The 27,850-nt window shown below is 41.4% G+C and overlaps 1 protein-coding gene across 1 annotated transcript in view; it reads left to right on the forward strand.

The window, feature by feature from the left end:
- The window catches only part of TENM1 (teneurin transmembrane protein 1), a 696,753-nt gene that overhangs the window by 386,463 nt on the left and 282,440 nt on the right, over nucleotides 1-27,850 (forward strand). The window contains exon 14 of the mRNA XM_030210273.1: nucleotides 26,042-26,161. Within this exon, the coding sequence (XP_030066133.1) occupies nucleotides 26,042-26,161 (120 nt within the window). The remainder of the gene's footprint in view (nucleotides 1-26,041; nucleotides 26,162-27,850) is intronic.

The raw sequence follows: 27,850 nt of genomic DNA on the forward strand, positions 1-27,850 counted from the left end.
AAAATTCCCCTACCCTAGGAATATTGCTACTAATAGTTTTGTCTGTATCTTCTCTTTCTCCACATTATTTCCCCCTCCTTTTTAATTCCAAACATTCACCCCCCCCCCCCCCCCCCGCACACACACATACACACAGTGGCTCATCAGAACTATTGTTTCCAATAATAGTCATTTGGGGTCTATAATCCAGTCTGTAATTTCTCTGCTTTTAAGGCGGTTCCTTTCTGAATGCCGTCTGTGATGTGACCCTAATTGATTTACCACAGTGTGTACAATGTGAAGAAATTTTCAACCCCCCCCCCCCCCCAACTCTTGTCATTTTGTTAGTAAAAGATACAAAAAGAATATTCTCCCTCAACAAGCATGATGAATCAGTCACACAAGTGGGAAGACTTCCAACTGCACCAAGGCAGAGCAGCTTTTTCAGAGCTCGGAAACAACTAGAAATGGAGGCCCCAATGGAGGCACTTCACTTATCTTTATTCCACTCTGTTGAACAGACATGTTTTGATAGTACTCTCACCCATGCAGCTTAATGGCTAAATATCTTTATTTTCTCTTTTTTATTATTGCATTTTTTAAAAACTATTTTCCAAGAAAGAAGTCCCTCTTTTTTCTTTTCTTTTTTTTTTTGTCTCACAGTCATTGAACCTGACATGGCTAACCTGCTCTTTGATATGGCCACGTTTCAAGAGGTATCCAAACTTGTATTAGGAAAATGGGCATAAAAGTTAGTCATGAGATCTGCCTGCTCTGCCTCCAGCCTCACCACGATGGAGAAAACTGTTAGAGCAGCAACAAGATGTTACCAAGGGTCCACTCCATTTAGACTGCTGTAAAACAGGAAGCGGGTAAAATCACTGAGTCCAGGCTGGAAGTGTGATATCACCAGCTTTTCCAGTCAGGTCTTGGTCAGGGAAGATCGAGGCTTGGCAAAGTCTCAAGGATGCTCTTCTGCGCAGTACCAAAGAGGCAAGTTTGGTTTCCAGTTCTGCTAAAGCTTTCCAAAAAAGAGTTTGATAAGGTTGAACATACTCTAAGAATTGATCTCTCAAAATCATAGTAACATAGTAGATGACGGCAGAAAAAGACCTGCACGGTCTATCCAGTCTGTCCAAGAAATGTGCCACTTTTTTGTGTATACCTTACCTTGATTTGTACCTGTCTTTTTCAGGGCACACACCGTACAAGTCTGCCCAGCACTATCCCCGCCTCCCACCATCGGCTCTGGCACAGACCGTATAAGTCTGCCCAGCACTATCCCCGCCTCCCAACCACCAGCCCCGCCTCCCGCTACCGGCTCTGTTATCCAATCTCGGCTAAGCTCCTGAGGATCCATTTCTTCTGAACAGGATTCCTTTATGTTTATCCCACGCATGTTTGAATTCCGTTACCGTTTTCCTCTCCATCACCTCCCGCGGGAGAGCATTCCAAGCATCCACCACTCTCTCCGTGAAAAAATACTTCCTGACATTTTTCTTGAGTCTGCCCCCCTTGCAGTACTGTTTCACCCCAGTCTACAGAGGTTGCCTCTCCTGGCACGGATTTATTTATATTTACCACCTTTTTGAAGGAATTCACTCAAGGTGTTGTACAGCAAGAATAAGTCAAACATAGGCGACAGACAATCACAGCAGTAAAAATATTCAGATAACAATATAAGGTATGGCATACCAGCTTATAATTGAAAAAGAAAAACGCCTATATTGCGACCCAAATCGGGAGATAGACGTTTATCTCACAAAAACGAATAAAGCGGTATAATCGAAAGCCGAATTTGGACGTTTTCAACTGCACTCCGTCGCGGATGCGGACAAAGTTGATGGGGGCATGTCAAAGGCATGGTGAAGGCGGAACTGGGGCGTGGTTATCGGCCGATCAGAGATAGGCGCCTTTCGCCGATAATGGAAAACAAATATGTGTTTTTAGCGAGAATTTAGGGCACTTTTCCTGGACCCTGTTTTTCCACGAATAGGGCCCCAAAAAGTGCCCTAAATGACCAGATGACCACTGGAGGGAGTCGGGGATGACCTCCCCTGACTCCCCCAGTGGTCACAAACCCCCTCCCACCACAAAAATATGCCGTTTCACAACTTTTTATGTTCACCCTCAAATGTCATACCCACCTCCCTGGCAGCAGTATGCAGGTCACTGGAGCAGTTATTAGGGGGTGCAGTGGACGTCAGGAAGGCAGACCCAGGCCCATCCCCCCCCCACCTGTTACACTTGTGCTGGTAAATGGGAGCCCTACCCACTGTACCCACATGTAGGTGCCCCCCTTCACCCCTTAGGGCTATAGTAATGGTGTGGGCGGTGGGTTTTGAGGGGGATTTGGGGGGCTCAACACCCAAGGGAAGGGTGCTATGCACCTGGGAGCTCTTTTACTTTTTTTTTTTTGTTTTGTAAAAGTGCCCCCTAGGGTGCCCGGTTGGTGTCCTGGCATGTGCACTACGACTCTTGGCCCCTCCCACGAACAAATGCCTTGGATTTATTCTGGGCGCTTTCATTTTCCATTATCACTGAAAAACAAAAACGCCCAGCTCACAAATTGTTGAATAAAACATGGACGTCTATTTTTTTCGAAAATACGGTTCGGTCCGCCCCTTCACGGACCCGTTCTCGGAGATAAACGCCCATGGAGATAGACGTTTTCGTTCGATTATGCCCCTCATAGTATGCTACATTACAGTGTCAACACAATATGAAATAAAACAGTTTCATAGACAGCATAGAGTGTAAGCAAAGATGAAACAGATAAATTACAGGAATTAGAATATAAGGGGACCAATTTAAAGAAAAATGCATAACTAACCATAACACAACACCTACCCAACTTTATTCAAAATGTATCTTTCTACAACTGCTTGACCAAATCCTCTTGCCTTCACTGACTTCCTTGTAACACCAATTGTATTATTTAACCTGGAATGGCGATGCCATAACAGGTCATTGTAAGCCACATTGAGCCTGCAAATAGGTGGGAAAATGTGGAATACAAGTGCAATAAATAAAAAATAAATTCAGAGCACTGGCGAGTCAGTTTACTTCTTGAGATTGTGCAGATTTGGTTTGAGCAAGAAAGCCTTCCACACAAAGCACTTATGCTTAAAAAAAGGAAATATTGCATCTTTGGTATACAGAAAAACAAAAAAAATCCCTTTTCATGTTCACCATGACATTACTTCACTACCTGTTTCACCCTTCTGAACCATGTTCTCAGTTGAGTTACGTTTCAGAGCCATTTTAGCCTGTCATGACACCATCAATGAGATTTTGGTAGCAAGATACCCCCATCCTTGTAAGACTTATAAGAGGCTTTCTTTGTACTTCAATCACATATTCCAAAATCTTTAGTTCCATGGGACCTCAACATGATTTTAACACAGGTTCCATTTGAACAAATTCATCCTCTTTAAAACATTTTTCTTGGAAAATTAGATTTTTCTAATAGCAATCACCTCAAGGAAACAACAAAATCTGTGAACTTCAAGCCCTTGTATCTTCCCCACCTTAGATGCAGTTCTTTTCAATTAGAGATACACTAAGAATCTTACCCTAACTTTTTTTCCAAAATTGGTGTCACCTTTTCAGTTAAGTGAATCAATATGTTTACCAGTTTTCTTTCCTAACCCTGTATCCATCTGGTTAGTGAAAGGTATCCATTTTTGCCACCGACAAGTCAAGATTATGTCAGAATCCATAGCACATTTAAGACAAGTCTTGATACAAGATCTGTAGAGCTGCCACGTGGTCCTCTCTGCGTGCCTTCACCTTTCATTATTGCCTGGATCAAGCTCCAGTAACACACGGTGCAGTGGAACAATAACATCAACCCTCTCAAATCTACAAAAATATTGAGTTATTTCAGACCTGTCAGTTCTAATGTGTTCCACCTCAATAATCTTGCAAACTTGTAAAATGTTTTATATTCTGTAAGGACTGATACGTACTAAAGCAACCCATAGCTGGGGAGAACCCACTTGTCTGGCTGACTCATCCTGCTTATCAAAGGGGGAAAGCAGAGTTGCTTGCTTGTAACAGCAGTTCTCTGTTAACAGCAGGGTAAATCAGCAGCACAGTCCATCCCACCTCCCTGGAAATTAATTTTAGAGCTACATGTAGAGCTGCTGGAAATCTTGCAGTGTAGGTGCAATCATAGTTCCTCAAGCCTCTACTGAAACTAGTGTATGTTTGCTTCATCTCTGACATCAGGGGTTGTCAGGCAAAGCACTGCATGGCACGTGTACATTCTAGCTTCTTCTAGAATGAGGGAGTAGCTGGTATTACCACATTGTAATCAGAAGGAGAAAACAATTTTAGTAGGAAACGACACTGATTATTAAAACCTGTATTGAACCAGAATAACAGTCCCGGCCTTTGATCATAATCTTTAGGGGACAGCCCGCCAAACCTAAAGCGTTAGCCATATAGATCCCAGAAGCTTTACAGACTTGATACCATGCTACTCTAGCTGGTATAATAGGTCAACATGGAAAATAGAAAAATGAACGCAGATAAAGACCACATGGCCTATCCAGTCTACCCATCCGTGCCATCTACTCTCCCTATCATTCCCTTAGATATCCTGTTTACTTGTCCCAAGCATTCTTGAACTCAAATACTGTTTTTGTCCTCACCATCTCCACTGGGAGGTCATTCCATGAATTCACCATCCTTTCCATGAAGTATTTCCTCAGGGTACTTCTGAGTCTATTCCCTTTCACCTTCATTCTATGCTTCCTCATTCCAGAGTTTCCTATCAATTGAAAGAGACTCGCTTCTATGCATTTATGCCACGTCGAGGAGTAATCCAGGAGTACACAGGTGATAGAGCTGCTTAAGCATCTTCCCTGTTGGGTGCCTAAAGGAACGGGGGACCCTCTAAATATCTTCTGAGAACTCAAGGAGAAAGGAGAGATTGGGCTATAAGCAAGGTGACCTGGATTCCATCCCACCTACTGGTGGTCCAGGAACATCTACTGGGCTGAACGGAGATTACCTTCCAAATCTACAGAATGTCTGAGGATTCAGCAACATCCCAGATGAATCCGATTTGAAAGAAGCTACTTTTGGGTCTCAGAGCCCCTTAGTCTCTCAGCAAATATCATCTGAACTGTAAGTGAATATCGGAAGGAACCGTGTTGATCTTCTGCCACCTTTTGTAGTAGGATTAGAGAGAGAAGAGCTTGGATTTTTCTCTGGGCTTTGGATTTAAGAGTAGCAAGTGTCAGAACCATTGAAAATAATTGTTGTTGCCTCTTGTTTTCTATCTGCCTCTGTCAAATTGTTATTGCTTGCCAAAGAACTTTATTTCAGTAAACAGTTGGTTCAAAACAACAGCTTTTGGAGTGGACTGACTTATCGAGAGAGTGAGAGGAATGGAATGAAAGAGAAGCTGCTTAAGCCCCCCTCCCCCCCCCCCCCCCAGAGGATTCTAGTCCCAGTCCTGTTCCCAATTAAATGAATCTTGTTTATGTACAGGGGTTACTCATTTTCTGGGTACACACTAGGCAACTGCCTACTAAGTAATAACAACCCCCATTACATATGGACTAATTGCAGTCCCCCTGCAGCTGCACACTACATGGGAAGTTCCAACTTTTTCTAGATGTTTCTGAATTTTGAAAGAGCTATTCCATCCTGCACTGTCAGAAGATGTCACCCCACCTGTGTGCCTGATTTATCCTCTTGTCTAAAGAGGACACCCTTTACAGGTAAGCAACTTTGCTTTATATAATCTTGTATAAAATTGTACCAACCGGCTAAGAACTATGGTTGTGTACCAATTGAATTTCTACGTCTGTTTGATTTTGCTGGGCTGACTTATCTTTTAAATGACATGTCATGCATAAAGGATATAGCATGTCAAATTGTTAGCCATCCTTGCTGGATCAGTGCTTAGAAAATGCAAAAAAATGATATGGTTTCCTGAACACATTACTAACACATTTCACATTCAGAAGAAATTTCTATAATTCAAGCTTTTCAGCAAATTATGTAAAACACTTTCAGGCTTCCAGTCAGGTGCAAACAATTCTTACAGGGTAAATGCACCAGACAGAAGTAGCATTTATATGGAAAGATTAGACAGAGTAGAATTTTTGACCCAGGCCAAATAATATCACTAAGTACAGTGCTATACTTTGGAGATGAACTATTACACTCTGGTATAAATGTATTAGAGACAAGAGAGCTTATGTAGTAAAGGCTCAGTTTTCAAAGGGTTTAGGTGCCTAACTTTGAGGTCTTTTTACTATGGTGTGCTGAAAAATGGGCTGGGCCAGTATAGGCATGTGTTTTGGACACGGGCAAATTCACTTTTTAGGGCACCTGTAAAAAAAAGCCTTTTTTATTTTTACCGAAAATGGACATGCGGCAAAATAAACATTGGTGCGCGTCCATTTTGGGTCTGAGGCCTTACCGCCACCCATTGACTTAGCGGTAAGGTCTCACGCACGGTAACCCAGCGGTACTCATCTACACACATAGAATGACGATTACCGTCCGGTTTCTGCCGCGTGCCAGAAAATAGAAATTATTTTCCAGCATGCGTAGCGGACGCACGTAGAAAACAAAATTACCACCCGGCTATGCAGTAGCCAGGCGGTAACTCTGAATTGACGCTCATTAGGCGCGCATAGGCGCCTACGCAGCTTAGTAAAAGGGCCCCTTTGGGAGTTAAGCATGCAAATCAGCCGCTTTGAAAGCTGATCTGGGCTCTGAGTGCCTAAATTTTGGAGTCAGCTTTCAATTAGTAACTACATTTAGGTGCCTAGAAAGTACGGGGGTCGATACTCAAAGTGATTTAACTGGCTAGAAATGGCTCCTGGACGGTTAAATCACCCGTTTAGGGCTAACCACTAATTTTCAATAGCATTTAACCAGTTAATGCTGCTGAAAATAACCGGTTAGCACCAAGCTACAATCCAGCTATTTCGTGGGCATTCCGAGGGTGGAGACGGCACTTGGCTGGACAAGTACCCGTATTCACCACTTAATTGGTCAGGTTAACTGCATAAATAGGACCGTATAAATTCAGTCCTATTTTGGGGGCCCTTTTACTAAGGCGCACCTAAAAGTGGACTGCGCTGGTGTAGGCACGTATTTTAGACACGCGCTGGTCCATTTCTTCAGCACGCCTGAAAAAAAGGCTTTTTTTTTAATGTGCCGGAAAATGGACTTGCGGCAAAATGAAAACCAGTGCATGTCCATTTTCAGCCTGAGACCTTACCACCACCCATTGACTTAGCCCATTACCGCCGGGTAAGCACCATATGGTAAAAAATAGAACATTTTTTCTACCACATGTTTTGGGCACGCGCCAAAAATGTAATTACTGCCTGGGGCATGCGTTTGCCAGGCGGTACTACCAATTTGACGTGTGTTGGATGCACATAGGTGCCTACATGCCTTTGTAAAAGGGCCCCTTTATGCGGTAACCCATAGCCGGTTAAGTTGTAAATATCGGACTTAACCGGAGGTGCATGAGCCAGCTCTGCAAAACCAGATATTCACTGCCAAAGCCCAGATGTTGAATATTATTTTATTTTTATTACATTTGTACCCCACGCTTTCCTACTCATAGCAGGTTCAATGCAGCTTACATATTATATACAGGTACTTATTTATACCTGGGGCAATGGAGGGTTAAGTGACTTGCCCAGAGTCACAAGGAGCTGCCTGTGCCTGCAGTGGGAATCGAACCCAGTTCCCCAGGACCAAAGTCCACCACGCTAACCACTAGGCCACTCCTCCACTCCAGGTTTAACCCCAAAGGGCTAGATTCTGTATATGGCACCTAAAAAATCAGCATTGAAAATAGTGCTATAAGCCATGCTTAAAGTTAGGTGTGGTTTATAGAATAGCGCTTATGCCTACGAGTCACATATAACTTTAGGTGTGGCCATTTGCACCAAAAGAAACGTGTTGCAAATGTACATGCCTACATTAGGTGCATATCCCCATTATTCTATAACAACATGCGTTAATTTTAAGAATGCCACTGTTACACCCATGACCCTTCCGTTTCTATGCCCCCTTTTTCAGTTCATGCATAAATTTTAGGTGCGTACCCTGTCCTTAAATTTATATAAGTAAATGCCAATTAAATCTAATTGGTACTAATAATTGCTTGTTAAAAAGCCAATTACTAACATTAATTGGCTTCTTCAATGAAATTATAAATGCAAATTGGGCACACACCCAAATTTGCATGTGCAATTTTTGGCGACTTTTATAGAATTAGGGAGGAAACGCTGATCACCGCTGTCTGGGTATTAGGCCCTAAGGCGTCCTTTTACAAAACGGCTGAATGGGTGACGGTTAGTGCTCCACCCCCTCCTTAAGTGTATATATGGATTTTAAAAATCACAAAAGGTTGTTAACTTATCTGGCATTTGATTGCTGTTTCCAATGAAACATTGAAGGCATTTTCAACTATATAAGGATCCACATCCAATCAGTAAAAATTCAACCAAAAATGCCAAAAAATATCAGTCACAATAAGAAAAAAAAACCAATATCCTTTCTTCAACACAGATTCAGTTTCGCTAGAATGCTTTTTCAGGAAGAAAGGGTTTTGAAATAGGACTCACGCATCAACACTCGGTGGTGTAAGCTACTGTATATAAAATAATGAGTAGAGTGGAACAGGTGGATGTGAAGCGTCTGTTCACGCTTTCCAAAAATACTAGGACTAGGGGGCATGCGATGAAACTGCAGTATAGTAAATTTAAAACAAATTTTTTTCTTCACTCAACGCATAATTAAACTCTGGAATTCATTGCCGGAGAACATGGTGAAGGCGATTAACTTGGCAGAGTTTAAAAAGGGGTTAGACGGTTTCCTAAAGGACAAGTCCATAAACCACTACTAAATGGACTTGGGAAAAATCCACAATTCCGGGAATAACATGTATAGAATGTTTGTACGTTTGGGAAGCTTGCCAGGTGCCCTTGGCCTGGATTAGCCGCCGTCGTGGACAGGATGCTGGGCTCGATGGACCCTTGGTCTTTTCCCAGTGTGGCATTACTTATGTACTTATGTAACCACCGAGTGTTGATGCATGAGTCCTATTTCAAAACCCTTTCTTCCTTAAGATCTATCATATAATTGAAGCTCAGTTGTATTGTGGCTGTATTATTGCATTGATCCGAAAATGTCACTTGTATAACCTTTATTGAAAACAACTATTAGTAGCTTCCATTAAAATGTATCAGTAGCGTTTGCTAAAGTGCAAGCTCTCTGGCGATTTGAATGCTAGCACCACCATCCTTAATTGGATGGGCAGTTTGGAACATTGATCTACAATGATGGTTCCATATCCAGTAATCATTTGATACACATTGTGGGTGAATGAACATACTGGTGAACTGAGCACATCACACTTAAAAATATAAATTTATTTTCATTTTTATTTTTATTCAATATTATATTAGGATTGATTTCGTATTTAGATATTTGAAAGGGGTACTTTTTAAAATTTTATATGATAACTAATTAGTACCTTGTAAAAAGTTTTGTTCCCAATTAAATTTAGAGTTGATTAAGCTGAGAGTGCTTTCAGCCACAGTTGAGGCAAGATTTATGCGGCTATTTTATTGAGACAAATAGGTGCCATGGAAAATAATTTTATAAAGCTATTTATGTGCATATATGCAAATATACAGTACATTCTTAAAATACTTCTTCTAAAGTTACCATGCATGAACAAATATATGTGAATTCACATGCTTGTATGCAACATTGGTGTATGTATAGGGGCAGAGTTTATCTAGAGCACAGGTGTGTCAGGATTTACACATGTACTTATAAAATACATTTACCCCTGATCCGCAGCTGATATAAATGTGTGCGAGTTCATTGATTTCTGCAGGATTTGTGCTAATATTTGATAAATATGTGTAGGCGCGTATGTGCATCTATAGAATAGAATACAATTAGGCACCTATTTGTCCTTTGTATATAGTTGACTTTTTATAAAATTCTCACTCTTGTCTTTATAAAATAGCCCCAAAATATGTGCCTAATTGGACTTTTGACTTAGGCAACATGTTAAAACAGATGACTGTTTAAGGTGCCCTTTTACCAAACTGTGGTAAAAAGTGACCTTAGCATGTGTTCACGCAGGTTATTCCTGCACGCTAAGGCTATTTTTACCACATAGGTAAAATGGCCGAGTTTTCTATTTTTTGAATTAATGGCCACGTGCTAATTTTCCCATTAGCATGTGAGCAGTTACTGACACCTGTTTTGTAGGTGGTAAAGACTCACATGCTAACCACGCGCTAATTGGTTAGCATGCAAAAATATAGGCTGTACATGCCTACTCTCCACCCCAACCCTCTATTTTTTAGCACATGGCAAGCATGTGTAGATTTCAAAATTACTGCGGGATGTCTGAGTGCACCCCGCAGTAAGGCATTTTAAGCTTAGTAAAAGGACCCCTAGGTGTTACAATTCTGACACCTGCTTTTCATGCATATAACCTCTGGCTGTTTTGTAAGCGCCTACTTGGCCCAGCAAAATTCTGTTCTACACACCCTAGCTGTTTATAAAATTTACACCTAAGTGGGATTTAGCAGCACTTTCCATTTATAATCAACTGCATGCTAAAAAGAAAAAAAAGCATTGCATAAGTTTTAGTCTACATGGTCCATAACTTTCCTATCTTAAAAATGCAATCACACATTTAATCGGTTCTATTAAACTATACTGTTATGGGTTTGATAATACAGTTGGTTAATGTGGGAGGCGTTCGGATGTGAGGTGACGTTCATTTCCGTTCTTTCACCACAGACGTATGTTAAATTTAAAAAGATATTTCTGCCCGCCAACCTGTTGGAATATCTACTGGATCTGCATCCTAAATGTCTATAGGACATCCAGATCAGAGAATGAATGTTTAAGCTTGCTGAGCATAGAGGAATTTTATAAAATATATATAGGGAGAAATTCTATAAATGGCACCAAATATTAGGCGCTGCTAAAAAAATTAAAATAAAATAAAATTGGCACTCAACGTTATTCGATAAAGGATGCTCTGGGATGCGCAATCTTTATAGAATAGCACTAAGCGCCAAATTCCATGCCCAACTTTGAGCACGAAGACTTACGCCAGCTGAAATCTGGTGTATATCCTGGCACGCAAGTTGGGTGCAGATCGCCACTATTCTGTAAACTGGACGCATCTTTTGTAAATTCTCCCTAACCTGGCAATGCCCCTCCCATGGCCATGCCCCCTTTTCAATTGACACCTGTTGTTTAGAATAGCACGTAGCCAGTTCGGCACTCAAATCTTAATTAGTGCCAATTAAGTACTTGTTAACTGCAAATAATTAAATCATTGGAGCACATTAACTAATGATTGTGGGCACTGATTTGGGCTGCGTGCCCAACTTTGGGTGCCCTTTATAGAATCTGAGGGTTAGGGCCAAGTTAAAAAAAAATAGGTGTACTTGGCATGATACACATGAGAAGAAGCCATTTTTGCAAAAACATGTAATATGGTTTCTGTGAGTAAATGCAGGGCAGATGCAGACCACAACCCCTGCATTTACTGCACAAACTTTGTACCTACTGCATGTTAACTTTGCATTAAACATGCAATAAGTGCAAAAAATAGCACAGCTTAGCAAAAGGGCCCAAAAATGTTATTAATGTGCACTAACAAACTGAGGGCACACAAAGAAATACACAGCCCTAATGCCTTGATTTGACTTTCATGGCTTTAAAAATATTCCTAATAGCTTTGCTTTACTTTCTACCATAAAACTAATGTATAGAAAATCCCACACAGCAAAATCAATTTATCATGCAACCACACTATACTAAACATAAGATTTAAGTATTAAAGAAACATCTTCAGGGTAGGAAAAAGTCTCAGAACTTGGACTGCTTCTCATTACTTTGATGGAGCAGACCATCCTTATTCAATCATTGGCTAGAAAAATACCTCCCCTCAATGTAGCTTATGCATTACTGTGCAGTACTTCTACTTAAATTGTGCAAAAATGCGGAACCTCTATTCAAGCAGTAAAGTTCATTGAATTAACTCAACGAGCTGCTAGTCCAACCTTTCTGACGCGGCCAGTGTTTCACGGCATTCCAAGCTGTATCTGATTCTTCAAATAGTTACTCCTCTGGATCTAACAATGACCACACTTTTTTGAATGATTCCCATCAAAGGCAAAGATGAGGCAGAAGAAAATATCAGAACAATTGGAATCAAGCTCGGGGTCAACAACAGGTAATCGAGTCAAAATGGAATCAGAGATTCCCGTGATAAACCTTTCAAGTTATGTTTTGATGTATGATGAGAGCTGGTTATTGGGCAAAGGTTTGTCATTTGTTTCACTTCCTCTACATGACAAGTTTCAGATGCGAATTGACATTGAGAAGTTCATTCATCAACTGCAGCTTAAATTATATTTTGCACAACATGAGGATGATTTGGGGAGATCCTCTGAGTTGAGAAATAAGTCTAAGTGGATATCTCCAGGTCCCCTTGATCCTATGATTGCTGCATTTAAGAAGTTGGCTTTTAAAGAGATAGAATGCTTGGATGAACGTCAATGGCAGAGAAGGGTTAATCTCACGAAGAATGAACAGATAACGTATTCTGCTTTAAAGAAGAATAATGGAATTGTAATTAGAAAACCAATTAAAGGAGGAGCTATAGTTGTCCAGTACAGAAATGAGTACCTAAAAGAAATTGACTGTCAATAGTCTAATACAGAGGATTGTGTTATTCTGAAAAGGAATCCAACTGAAGAACTGAAGAATATTATTCATGAAATTACTCTACATGCATTTGATGATGGTATTTTGACATCTCAAGAGTCTAAGTTCATGAATGTTGTCCATCCAAAAATACCAACTTTTTATACCTTACCTTAATTTCACAGATCATTACAATATGTGTCAAGAAGGGGATCTTTGTTGGAAGCAGTTTCTATTTTCATTGATTATTTTCTTCAACTGTTAGTAGAGGAGACACCTTCATATATTAGAGGTTCAACCAATTTTTTTAAAAACAAATTAGCTTCATATCATTTGGACACTGTAGATGTTATTTTGGTTACTTTACACATTAACCCCCCCCCCCCCCACCCCCCAATATTCAAAACTACTTAACTGACCAGGAACGACTCCTGGCTGGTTAAATAGAGTTTAAATGCCTAACTGCGGATATCATGCAACATAGCTAGTTAGGCATGGACAATCTGCACCTAACCAGCTATATTGAGCAGTCAAAATGGCCACTTAAATGACAGAACTATCTTTGACCGCTAAAAGGTTAACCAGTTAGTGCTGAATATCAGCATAGCTGGTTAACTTTTGTTAATATATGGCCTGGCTTTAGATCTACCACTTTGTAGCGGTCAAAATAAACCTGGATATTCAATGCCAGTCGCCAGATACTGACCGGCATTGAATATCTGGGTTTAACACTGACAGTGACAGCAAATATGCTTCCCTCCACTGGCTGAATGTTGGGCCCTAAGTCTTTATGCATGATGATCCCCCAGGATGAAGCTTTACAAATTATAATTCAAGCTTTGGATACCTGTTGAAGACCTCAAAGAGTACCCACGGAGTTTCGAATACAGCTATCTTCTATTGTGTTGAAAACAAGTTTTTTATCTATGAAAATGTGCACTATGAGTAGCGCTCTGGGATAGCTATGGGCATTATGATGGCCCCTCAGTGGTAAATCTCTTTATGGCAGCCTTTGAAAGTCATTGGGTAAGATCCTCTTCATTTTTTCAAAGACGGGGTTTTGGGTTAGATATATTGATGACATATTTTTATTTGGAAGGATAAAAACCAGAGTTTGCACATGCTGGTAGATTGGCTCAATACTTGTCATGAGAAGATACCCTTTATGCTGGAATGTCATTCTGCTGAGATTTTATTTCTAGGTGTAAAATTGATATTGAATAGAAATTCATTTATGACTACAATATTTAGGAAAAAGACTGATAGGAATACATTGTTTAATTTTTCCAGTTGTCATCCAAAACCACTAAAGAGAAGACTTCCTTTCTCCCAGTTTCTTCATTTTTATTGTCTTTGTTCTTCAGACCGGGAATTTAAGCAGCAATCTAAAGATCTAGTAGGACATTTCCTACGAAGAGGGTATCCAAAGAAGATTATTTTGAAAGCTTTATTTAATAATCATGATTTATTGCTTTGCCCAAAAGCAGAAATCTCAAAATATTGATGATTGTATTGCACGCGTGCTCTAATATGACCAGACGAGATTTAACGTTACAAGAATTCTACAGAAATATTGGACTATAAAATCTACACATGATTGTTTTTGTGAAAGACATCTGAGGTGGTGTAACGAAGAGGAAGGAATGTGAAAGAAAATTTGTGCCCTCCAATTCTCCTTCCTATGGATTTGAGTTCTGAAGGACTAGGGCATTTCCCATGTGGGAAGTGTCAGATGTACATGATAATGGATACGCTTCGAGAATTTAGAAATCTTAGGGATGGACTATGTTACAGACAGAAACATACTACATCCTGCAAATCTGAGTTTGTAATGTTTTACAAACGCTACCGATGTGATAAATTCTGTGTAGGTCAGACCTCTAAGACTTTGAAGACACGCCTAGGGGAACATAAAAGTTGAAGAATAAGTGAATGGAGGCTCCGATTGTAGCACACTGTGAAGCCCTACAACGTGTTTTCGGATTTACGTTGTGGAGTGCTGGAACATGTTCCTCCCTCTGTGCAGGGTGGTGATCAGCATAGAGTACTTTTGCAGCTTGAACAGCAATGGATTTTTTAATTGAAGACTTTTGAGCCAAATGATTTAAATATATCTATTGAATGACAACATTTTTTATTAAATTGGATCAATGCTCAGTTTCCAGTTGTAAAATGGAATTAATGTTTCATTAGCTGATTAGTTGAGAACACATTTTCTTGGATGATGTAACCACCTATGATTGGTGGATCCACTGTCAGCATTTTATTTAAAAAGCAACCGCCATTTTGTCTCTGTAAGCAGAAACTATATACACGGAAGACTGTGAGCTTGTGAGTAAACAGTAAATTCTTTTTGTTACTATTTTGACTTATGGGAATTAGAATTTAACATTAATTGCTCCCTTTTATGAATTTTTTCAGAAAGTATGCTGCTTGAGTTACAACAATCCCTGATGCAGCAGCTTGGAATGCCGCGAAACGCTGGCCACATTGGAAAGGTTGGACTAGCAGCCCTTTGAGTTAAGTTAATTCAATGAACTTTACTGCTTGAATAGAGGTTCTGCATTTTTTGTGAAGGTTTTTTGCACAATTTAAGTAAACGTACTGTGCAGTAATACACATGTTAAATTGAGGGGAGGTTTTCTCTAGTCAATGATTGAATGAGTACGGTCTGCTCCATCAAATTAATGAGAAGCAGTCCAAGTTCTGAGGCTTTTTCCGTTCCCAAAGATGTCTATAAAGTAGTTTCTTTAATACTTAAGTCTTGTATTTACTATCGTGTGGTTGCATGAGAAACTGATTTTGCTGTGTGGGATTTTCTATATATTAGTTTTATGAGATTGTCGCACTGTCCTCTTTTTTCTATAAGTGTTTGATTCACGTTACTTTCTACAATAAAAAAATAGACAAAATTGCAAAGAAAAGAAGAGGCTATAAAGAAAATAGCATCATACAGGTATATTTAAAGCCTAATATATTAAGTCCGTTCAGTATAATTAAGTGTAGAATAATGAGCTTTATAAGTGATCGTATAGAGAAATTCTGGGTTGGGGTTTACAATTATGCAGAATACAGGAAAGTAGAAGGACCCAAAGACAAGTTTGTAAGTGGCATTTATGAAAGATGGCAAACGAAATGACTTTCCCAATGACTGACAAAGATAATGCGGAGTATAATGATGATTTGGATGATCTATCACACAAATTGGTGGCTCATAAATTATGAGGAACATTAAACAGTAAAAGACTTGAAAGACAAGTCGGTGTGAAATGAGAAATGAAATAAATTAACAACAAAGTAGAGGAATGCAAAGGCAACGCAGAGAATGGTGATGAAGGGTTCTTTGCTTGCTTTTCATAAAATATATTGAAATAAAGCAGGTAAAAAAGGCAAGAGGCAATTTTTAATAGCATGCAATTTAAATAAACAAGAATGAAAAATGTCATTTAACAATGTAAAAATAGGAGGATTTTCTAGATAACTGAAAAGTCGAAAGTAAAATTGAAATAGAAGCACACTGAGGGGCTGGGCTTAAGAACATAAGTGTTGCAATACTGGGACAGACCGAAGGTCCGTCAAGCCCAGTTTCCTGTTTCCAATAGTGGCCAATCCAGGTCACAAGTACCTGGCAAGATCCCAGAACAGTAAAACAGATTTTATGCTGCTTATCCTAGAAATAAGCGGCGGAGTTTCCCAAGCCCATCTTAACAATGGCTTATGGATTTTCTTAGGAAATTATCCAATTATGCAAAATAAGACCATGAATATTATAATGTCTCTGTATCACTCCATGGTGTGACCACACCTTGAGTAGTGCGTTCAATTCAGATCGCTGTATCTGAAAAAGATATAGCGGAATTAGAAAAGGTTCAAAGAAGAGTGACCAAAATGATAAAGGGGATGGAACTCCTCCCATATGAGAGAATAAAGAGGTTAGGGCTCTTCAGCTTGGAAAAGAGATGGCTGAGCGGGGGGGGATATGATTGAGGTCTGTAAAATCCTGAGTGGTGTAGAATGGGTAAAAGTGAATCAATGTTTCACTCCTTCAAAAGGTACATAGACCATGGGACACTCAATGAATTACATGTAAATACTTTTAAAACAAATAGGAGGAAATATTTTTTCACTCAAATAATAGTTAAGCTCTGGAACTCGCTGCCGTAGGATATGGTAACAGCTGTTAGCATATCTTGGTTTAAAAAAAGGTTTGGAAAGTTATTGAGATGGACATGGGGGAAGCCATTGCTTTCCCTGGGATTGGTAGCATGGAATGTTGCCACTAATTGGGTTTCTGCCAGGTACTTGTAACCTGGATTGGCCACTGTTGGAAGCAGGATACCAGGCTAGATGGACCATTGGTCTAACCCAGTATGGCTATTTGTATGTTCTTATATTATGTTCTTAACCCTGTTAAGCTAACTGCTTTTACTATATTCTCTGGCAATGAATTTCAGAGTTTAATTACATGGTAAGAGAAGAAATATTTTCCCCAGTTTGTTTTAAATTTACTACTTAGTAGCTTCATTGCGTACCCAGCTTCATTGCGTACCCCCTAGTCCTAGTATTATTTGAAAGAGTAAACAAGCGATTCACCTCTACTCTTTCCCCTCCACTTAGTATTTTATAGACCTCTATCATATCTCCCCTCAGCCGTCTTTTCTCCAAGCTGAAGAGCCCTGGCCACTTTAGCTTTTCCTCATAGGCATGTGTTAGAAATAGGCAATGAGTTTCAGTGCACAGTTTCCTAGTGCATGCATTAAAAAATTGTCTCCTTGTAGTAAAGAAATTATATGCAAGGAATGTATACAAAAAACAATGTGTACAAGTGAGCATGCTTGCTGATACGGGAACATGCATGTAGAGGCAAATATTCAGCTAGGCTGGTTGGGGTTTATTTTAAACACTGGCTGCCATGACTAAATTAAATTTGGATATTCAGGGACGCAATCTGGGTAGCTTTCCACTGAATTTAAGACAGCTGAGTTTTCTCACCACTCTGCACCAGCACCTCCTCACAGACACTCTCCCATGGACCATCCATCCAGATATTGGCAAGGTGCTCTATAAGCATATTCAGCAGCACTATCTGTGTGGGACTGTATTTTAGAAAGGACTTTCAAAATAGAACTGAGAAGTCCAGGTCGGCACATCTCAAGTTCCATTAGTGTTTTGGAACCTGTACTTTAATACGTAGAGAAATGGACATTTATGCGCTGGTTACGTGAGGCGTGAGCATCCATTTTAGGAAAATAAACATCTAAAATATCAATAGATCAAAACAGTTACATAACATTTATGGGCCAGCACAGAAACATTTATGTACTGGAACATAAATATTTATCTTAGCCATTTTATATACTGACTGATATTCAGGAGAGGCTCCTGCCCACTTAAAATTGTTTTTCTGTAGCTAACCACTGATATTCAGCAGCATTTAACTGGTTGTCAGGATAGTGGTAGTGAGCCCTTGTGCCCCGACAGAGCACGGTAGACAGAAGAGGAGCGCCGCACTCGGTCGGGCAGCCGTACAACCCCAGCTTCACCTGGGAGCGACCACCGTTTCCCAGGAGCCCCCAGCTGCAGGTGGCCACCAGGACTTCTGGATATGGACGGGGTCAGGCAGCAGTCAGGAGAAGGAAGTACCGTGAAGCGCAAGTCCAAGCCCCAGGTCAGGGCAGGCAGCTGGGCAAAGAATAGTCAGGAACAATCTGGGAGTCAGGGCAGGCAGCAGAGCAGAGAATATTCAGGTCCAATCCGAGAGTCAGGGCAGGCAGCAAAGCAGAGAATAGTCAGGTTCAATCCGAGGGACAGGGCAGGCAGCAAAGCAGTGAATAGTCAGTTTCAGTCCGAGAGTCAGGGCAGGCAGCAAAGCAGTGAATAGTCAGGTTCAATCCAAGAGTCAAGCAGGAAAGTAGACAGCAGAACGCTCAATCACAAGTACCAGACCTCTATAACGATAGAAGCCGAAGCAAAGTATGAAGGAGACTGCGGTTCTTAAATAGTCCTCTCGTCGGCAGTACCATCAGTAAGCTGGGGAGAATGATCCCGGGTTGGCTGGCTGCTGGAGAGGGGTGGAGCAGTAGTAGGAAGAGTCCAATCCTGCGCCATCAGGTGGGACGAAGGACCGCACCGAAAGGAAGCCCCACCTCACAGACGCCAACAGTCCGCGTGGCCGGCCTTCAGGGCGAATCGGTATGGCCAGCCACGTGACTGAAGCGAACATGACTGCTGCTGACCACCAACATGGCTGGCCTTCAGGCCAAAATGGTATGGCTGGCCACACGACTGAAGCGAACAAGACTGACGCTGACCGCCAACATGGCCAGCAACCACTACCGAGATGGCGTCCGGAGGTGAACCGACTGTGCGGATTACACCGCAGGTGACGAACGTAACATTGGTTAGCGACGCTGAATATTAATATGCACATAAACAGCAATATACAAATATAAGGTTATGCATATTGGATAATGTGCATATCTGGAACATCAAATGTATTTTTTATGCAAATGTCTTATTCGTATGATATCTAAAACATGTATGAACTGTGAAATATTGCAGGAAGACCTTAGGAAATTGGGTGACTGGGCATCCAAATGGCAGATGAAATTTAATGTGGACAAATGCAAGGTGATGCACATTGGAAAGAATAATCCGAATCATAGTTACTTGATGCAAGGGTCCATCTTGGGGGTCAGCGCTCAAGAAGAAGATCTGTGTGTCATTGTAGATAATATGCTGAAATTTGCTCAGAGTGCGGCGGCCAAAAAAGCAAATAGGATGCTAGGAATTATTAGGAAAGGGATGATGAATAAGACCAAAAACACTATAATGCCTTTGTACCGCTCCTTGGTGAGTACACACCTTGAGTACTGCGTTCAGTTCTGGATACCATATCTCAAAAAAGATATAGCAGAATTAGAAAAGGTTCAAAGAAGAGCAACCAAAATGATAAAGGGGATTGAACTCCTCTCGTATGAGGAAAGGCTAAAGTGGTTAGGGCTCTTCAGCTTGGAAAAGAGACGGATATGGGGAGATATGATTGAGGTCTACAAAAGTGGTGTAGAACAAGTAGAAGTAAATCAATTTTTTACTCATTCCAAAAGTACAAAGACTAGGGGACACTCAAGGAAGTTACATGGCAATACTTTTAAAACAAATAGGAGGACATATTTTTTTCACTCAACGAATATTTAAGCCCTGGAACTCTTTGACGTTGGATGTGGTAACAGCGGTTAGCATATCTGGGTTTAAAAAAGGTTTGGACAGATTCCTGGAGGAAAAGTCCATAGTCTGCTATTGAGACAGACATGGGAAGCAACTGCTTGCCCTAGGATTTGTAGTATGGAGTGTCGCCACAATTTGGGTTTCTGCCAGGTACTTGTGACCTGACTTGGCCACTGTTTGGAAAACAGGATACTGGGCTAGATGGACCACTGGTCTGACCTGATATGACTCCTCTTATGTTCTTATAGGAGTATAAAAGCAATAGGAGTACAATCTATTTTATCCATCACATTAGACATACCAGTGATATTAAAAAAATATCAAACTTCATCTTCTGCCATTGTGCCTGTAGCCTGTATGACCGCCTGATGATGGTTCAAGCCAGGGCTCCCCTGTCCTCCGCTCTCCTCCTCCCTCCTTTCTCAGTCCCCTGGTCTTTGTTGTCTACCCTTTTTGCCCAATATTCAGCTTGCGGCAACTCGAGTCTGAGCCGCTCACAGCAGTGAACTGAACTGACCCCAGATATTTCAATGCTGGGGCACGTGTGGTTCCTAGCATTGAGTATCCGGGTATCAACAGTCACCTGGAAGTTAACCAGGCATCAGCCTATATTCAGACCAGTGCCCAGTTAATCATAGCGCGTAAAGTTAAGACAGCCTTTTTGCTGACCTAACTATCTCGTTACTTAGCCAGTTAGCAGACTGAAGATTGCTGTTAACCAGCTAAGTAGGCGCTCTGCCCATGCTCCAGCCCGCCCCTTACCTAACTGGTTAGGAAATGGCTGGTTAGCGGTGATATTCATCAGCACTAACTGCTGGGTTACTCAGCAGGGTTTAACTGGTCAGGACCCTCTTCTGCTTGGTTAAACCCTTTTGTAATTGGACAGTTTCTTTTTTTTTTCTTCTCTACCTCTTCTAGTTCTCAGCTGGTAAAGGCAATAAAGCAAAAGAAAAATTATCATGGGTAGTTCATGCTGGGACAAGAAAAAAAAAAACTGGTAGAAAACCTTCACTAATATTAGCCATAGAAAAACGAGTTAACTTTTTACTTCTCCTCAGACCTACTCATGCTTTATGCTCCCTAAATGGTCACCGACTATACCTTTCCAGCCCCAGATATGCCCAATATGAACAAACCAAGCAATACACCTTCTTCATTACTGCCCCTGCCCTCTGGAATAGCTTCCCCTTTAAAACATGGCTGTTTGTTCAGGCTTTCAAGACTCTCCAATGAAACGGATGGTTGACAGTGTTCCCCCATCCCTCTATCAGTTTTTGATGTGATTCTTTCTCTACCCCATCCCAAATGTTTGCACCTGTCCTTTCCTATCCAATAACTTGTAATTCCTTTCTACCTTTAACCTTTAGTCTGTACACCTCTTAGTTCTATTGGGTCAGTTATAGTGGTTTAGCAAATAACATATATAAAGCTAAACTCTCAGCATTAGAAAGACATGGTTTCTGCAAAGTACTTGTGACCTGGATTGACCACTGTTGGAAACAGGATACTGAGCTAGATGGACCATTGGTCTAACCCAGTATGGCTACTCTTATATTCTTATATGTGAAGCCATTTGGGCCTTGCGCATACTTCTTTGCATCTGTAAAGTAGTTAATGTCTTCACTACCACTGGATTTAAATGAATAGTGTGTTAATGTATTGTGTGTTAAATTCTTCTGTGCAGAGGGCGGCCATTTCAGAACAGACCCTTGTTTGTGACATACGCTGGACACTGAAGAGTAAGAGCTCAGTAGAAAGAGACTGTAGTCAAGAACAGCAGGGGCAAGCTGACCCTATAGTCTTTGCAAGGTGATGTGTGAATTGTCTATAGGTGTAGAGGTGGTGAAGGGACTGAACCAGGAAGCAGTGTTTTCCTATGGCAAATGGCACATTTCATCCAGGACTGCACACATTTGTACTATGAAGATTACCACTTTTATTTGTCTGATGAACTCTGTTCTAAGAGAAGTAACAATGCCTACTATAGTACACACAGAGCCTCTTCGAAAGTCCTGGTGGACCCCAGTAGCATGTGGACACCCATCCATTTCACTACAGGGCTGCGATTTGTTCATGGGGAGATACTCGTATATCTAAGCATTCAAGCTGACATGAGAGCAGAAATATTGACAGCCCATGGTATAGGCCTGAAGTTTCCAGTGCTGCAAGAACAAGACTGGGCCAGGCTAAAGAGATTGAGTAGGAAAGGATGCAAATAGGGGAAAAAAGGAGAGGCACCATGTACTTTAAATTCCTGCTGAGGTAGAGCAGTGGTTCTCAACTCAGTCCTCAGGGCACACTCAGCCATTCAGGTTTTCACAGTATCCACAATGAGCATGTATAAGAGAGAGTTGCATGCTCTGCCTCCTTCATATGTAGATTCCTCTCTCATACATATTCATTGTCAATATCCTGAAAACCTGACTAGCTGGGTGTGGCCTCTGGAGTGGGTTGAGATCCAGAGATGTAGAGGATCCAAGAAGGTCAGTTTCTAAAGTAAAATTCCCATTTTCCAAGGTCAGGAGGAAGGGCCTAGAGGACTTACCACCAGAAGAGGCTTAGAGAGGAGGAATGGACTACAAAGATACTGAGACATTTCCCTTCATCAGTGGCGGAACAAAGAACAGGATTTTTATACCTCTTTCCCAGATGGAGCAGGTTGTAGTACTGATAGAAAAGACAAAGGCCTCTTTGACCCTAGTACCAACCATAAAGATGCCCTTCACGATAGTCAGAATTGACTTAATAGGCACTCTTGACAGAAGCACAATTGAGTTTCAGTATATTTTGATCATTGTAGATTATGCTCTGCTGCTATGGTCCTCTTCTACCAAAATTGTAACAGACACGTTGGTTAAAATCTTCAGTAATGGAGGTGTCCAGAGAGAGATCCTCACTAGTTGTGGGAGTAACTTTACATTCTGGCTGGTGAAGCGGGTCTGATAGATGTTGGGATAAAGTCCAGCAGACAGCGGCCTACTGTCCTCAGACTGGCAATTAGTAGAGAGGAGCATTTTCAAAAGGATGCCTAAGTCAGAATTGTGATGTCCTGCTCATAACATCCAAAAGAAAACGTCCATCTCACAGCAATTTTCGAACAGGAAAGACATCCAGATTTCCTGTTCAAAAATATGTGAGAAGGACATCCTTAAGTTATGGTGCAGATGTCCATCCTGAACAACCATTTTACAAAAACTGAAACATTTAAATTATAAACAGGGGAAAACAAGCCACAAGGACGTCTGTCTGGCAGCATTCTTATGAAAATGGCCACAAAGACATCCTTGCAGAACAGATGAGTAGTCTAGTTGTTAGTGCAGTAGACTGTAAACCAAGGGACACAGGGGTACGGTAAGTAGTTTTCTCTCCCTAGAGGAAGCCCCAGGAAAATAAAAATGCATACAGTGGCATTTGAGCCTGTGTCCCTTGGCTTACAGGCTACTATACTAACCACTGTGCTACTCCTCTGACCTCCTTGCTCCTTTGTTCAGAATGGCCATAATAACTGTAGCTGACATAGGGCCTGGTTTTCTTTTCTGGATTCACTTTCAGGGGAGAGGGAAGGGGACAGCTACAACTGGGGAATTACAGAGGGGTCATGCCATAATCCCTCCAGTGCTCAGCTGCTCAATCAGAGCATCTTTTTGTAATTTGGACGTGACTGAAACAGGTCTAGATAAAAACATCGTTTTTAGACATAGACATTTCTTCCTGTTTGAAAATCGCCGTTAGATGTCCGCCGTTAGATATTTTGGGTCCTCCCTAGTCTCACCCAGAATGCGCCCACAATATGTCCCTTTGCTATTTGGATGAACCACAGTGTGAAACATCCAAATTCTTCCAAAATCAGGATTTGGAGGTTTTTAGCATAGGCGAGTCAGGGGCATTTACAAAAGATGCGCACTATTTCAGAATAGTGAACATCTACACCCAATTTGCACGACAGGATTTACACCAGGTTTCACCTGATGTAAGTCCTCATGCCCAAAGTCGAGTACCGAAGTCAGCGCCCAAAACTGAGTGCTGAATTAAGTGGTCAGCGTTATTCTATAAAGAGTGCTTATCCCGGAGAACCCGTTATAGAAATTTAGGTGCCATTTATAGAATCTAGTCCTATATAATATAGGTTACTGTGGGGTCCTTTTACTAAGCTGCATTAAAAGGAGGCCTGATGTAACCAACCTTTCGCCATTTTTCTTTCTTTTATTAGATGTTGCTTTAAATATCTCCTTATCCTCTAGTAAGTTTTAAATTTCAGTCTCCAAAATTGAGGACTATTAGTAATTAGATATAAATATGTTATGGGTTTACCCATATTGAGTTTATTTCCTTGATACCACTGTAAGTTTCTTGACAAAGCATGTCTTTGGAATAGTATATTGAAATGTTATAAATAAATAAATAAATTTTTAAAAGGAGGCCTGTGCTAGCATCAGCGCATATTTTGATGGGTCTTATGCCCTCTTTTACCGCAGAGGGTAAAAGGCTGGCCATTTTGGGAGGGATGGGGGGTAAGCACCAGCACTACAAAAATAGAAAATATTTTTGTAGCACTGGAAATGGCGCACTTTGGGAGTGGGGACTATGACCGGGCTCCTGTGGTAGCCGGGCGCTAGTTCTGGATTGGTGTGCAGCAAGCCCAGGGGCGTAGCTAGGTGGGGCCACGAGGGGCATGGACCCCTGCAGATTTAGCCCTGACCTCCCTGCTTTCACCCCCCTTACCGCGAACCCTCCCCCACCACATTCGACCCTCCCTCCTCCTGCCGCCGCCAACCCTCCCCCGCTGCCGCTGTCAGGTACCTTTGCTGGCGGGGGTCCCCAACCCCCGCCAGTTGAAGTCCTCTTCAGCGCCGGTCTTCGGCGCGTTGCTGATCTGGATTCTGTTTCTGTTTCTGCACATGCAGGACTCACAGAAACAGAATCCAGATCAGCGAACGCGCCAGACTCAGAAACTGGCGCTGAAGGGGACTTCGGCTGGCAGGGGTTGGGGACCCCCACCAACAAAGGTACCTGGCGGTGGTGGGGGAGGATTGGAACTTGGCGGCGGTGGGGGGTGGTCGGCAGCACCAGGGGGGGGCTAAAATGTGCCCCCTCACCTCGCGCTCTGGACCCCCCCTCCCGCCGAAGTCTGGCTACGCCCCTGAGCAATCCTGTTGCCGCCTGCCAATCTTTTAGTAATAGGCCCCTATGGTACTTTGTATGTCGAAGTGCCTTGAAAAATGGATCCCCTAATATTGTTGTAAGAAAAGATTTTAATCTACTTGGCATTTCCTCTGTAATGTGATGTGTTTCTTCAGAATGATTTTTCACCTCTAGAGCAATTGAACTAAAACAGCATTTTAGGAGGTAATTTTACAACGTTGTTAATGGCCCTTTTAAAAAAGTGCGTCAAAAAGTGGCCTGCGGTAGTGCGGGTGCGTGTTTTGGATGTGCAGTGGACCATTTCTCCACAGCGTGTGGAAAAAAAAGGGATTATTTTAATGGGCTGGAAAATGGACCTCGCGGCAAAATGAAAACCAGCGTGTGTCCATTTTCGGCCTGAGACCTTACCGCCACCCATTGACTTAGCAGTAAGGTCTCACATGCTGCCTGGGCGGTAAGCGTGCAGCGCATGCCACCTGCAGTTTACCACCGGGTAGGCACCCTGCAGTAGAAAGTAGAAAATATTTTCTACCGTGTGTTTTCAGCGCACACCAAATTCAGAATTACCGCCCGGGGCACACAGTAATGCCGATTTGGTGCACACTGGATGTGCGTAAGCCTTTACACGTCTTTGTAAAAGGACCCAATGCATAAAAAGTGTGTACGTATTGTCCTTTTTGTGCAGGCTTTGCCACCTTTTCAAAGAGAAGGTATACACATACTTCCACTGTGAAAATTTACACCTGCTCTTTGGCTCACTTCAATTCTCAGCGTTAATTTACTCACAGATGGGAGAATTTTTCAAAAGTATGCATACCTCTGGGAATGTCTCCACTCAGGTTGAAATGCATTCAAGGTTACCCAGGCTGTGTCATTGGATAACAGTGTACTGCTAATGTCAGCTGCACCTTGAGCTATGGGTTCAGTCATATTTTTTTTTTCTCTCTTGCAGTCGTGTATGTGTCGTGAGAGGCCAGGTGATGACAGTTGATGGAACCCTGCTAGTTGGTGTGAATGTCAGCTTCCTGAACCATAATAATTTTGGATATACCATCAGTCGTCAGGATGGAAGGTAGAGAATGATTTTTTTTTTCTTGGTTCTTAAGAAGTAAGGCTGTTAGCCACAGGGATGGAAGAGTTAGGAAGAAATTAGGATGAAACCATAAAAACACAGATTCTTGAAAATGGAGAGAGAATATTTATTTATTTATTTAACACATTTGTACCCCACATTTTCCCACCAATTTGCAGGCTCAGTGTGGCTAACATCAAACCGTAAAGGCAGTCGCCAATCCGGTAACTATACAAATAACATAGTGTAGAGGACAGGGGGAATCAAAAAAACAGGCTATAAAGGGCAAAAGGTGAAAGGGTAAAAGTGGTCAATACGGTCCATTAATTTGCAGTGTTGCAGAATATAGGGACTTATGTTGGATCCTTGGGGTAGGCCATTCCGAATAAGCTGGTCTTGGGAGATTTCCTGAAATTAAGATGATTGTGGATTGTTTTCACAGCTTTCCGCAGTGCATTCCATAGTTGTGTACTTATAAAGGAGAAGATGGATGCATAAGTGGATTTATATTTGAGACCGTTGCAGTTAGGGTAGTGGAGGTTTAAGTATGAATGGGATGATCTGGCTATATTCCTGGAAGGTAGATTGATTAAGTTTGTCATGTATCCAGGGGCTTCTCCGTAAAGAATTTTGTGGACTAGGGTGCAGATTTTGAAGGCGATAAGTTCCTTAATTGGAAGCCAATGCAGTTTCTCTCGAAAAAGGGTTTAGCACTATTGAATTTGGATTTTCCATAGATTAATCTGGCTGCTGTGTTTTGGGCGGTCTCTAGTTTCTTTGTAAGTTGTTCTTTACATCCTACATATATTCCGTTGCAGTAGTCTAAGTGGCATAATACCATTGATTGTATTAGATTACGAATTACTTCTCTCGGGAAGAAAGGTTTTATCCATTTAAGTTTCCACAATGAAAAGAACATTTTCTTTGTAGTGGAGTTTATTTGGCTTTCGAGTGTTACATTGTGATCGATTATAACACCAAGTATTTTTAGGCTCTCAGATATAGCAAGGGTAAGATTTGGGGTGTTTAAGGTTGAAGATTTGAACTTAGTGTGTTGAGATGAAAGGATAAGGCAGTGCGTTTTCTCAGTATTTAGTTTCAGTTGAAAAGAATTTGCCTATAAATTCATGGTGTTCAAACCAAGAGTAATTTCATTGGTGATTTCAGACAGGTCGTGTCTGAAGGGAATGTAAATTATGACATCATCTGCATAGATAAACAGGTTAAGGCCTAGATTGGATAAGGACTTGGCCAAAGGGATCAACATTATGTTGAAGAGTGTTGGGGATAATGGTGAACGTTGGAGGACTCCACGATCCGCTTTCCACGGTGGTGAAATGTTCGAATTAGATTTTACTTGATATGTTCTAGAGGTTAGAAAGCCCTTAATCCATCTATGTACATTTCCACCAGTCCCGAAGTAATCAAGAAGGTTTAGTAGAATATTATGGTTTACCATGTCAAAAGCACTCAACATGTCAAATTGGAGGAGAAGTATGCTTTTGCCTAAGGCTATTTCCTGCTTGAAGTTGGCCAGAAAATGATTAGCACAATTTCAGTGCTATGAAGGGCACTTAATATAAACTAACCGGTCAATATTCAGCCCACAAATGCTGACTGCTAAGGGCAGAATTAGCCCTGGGTATTCAGTGCCCAGCCATAAGACACTTATGCGGCCCCAGTTGAATA

This window comes from Microcaecilia unicolor, chromosome 7, assembly GCF_901765095.1.
Source record: "Microcaecilia unicolor chromosome 7, aMicUni1.1, whole genome shotgun sequence".
Lineage (NCBI taxonomy): Eukaryota > Metazoa > Chordata > Amphibia > Gymnophiona > Siphonopidae > Microcaecilia > Microcaecilia unicolor.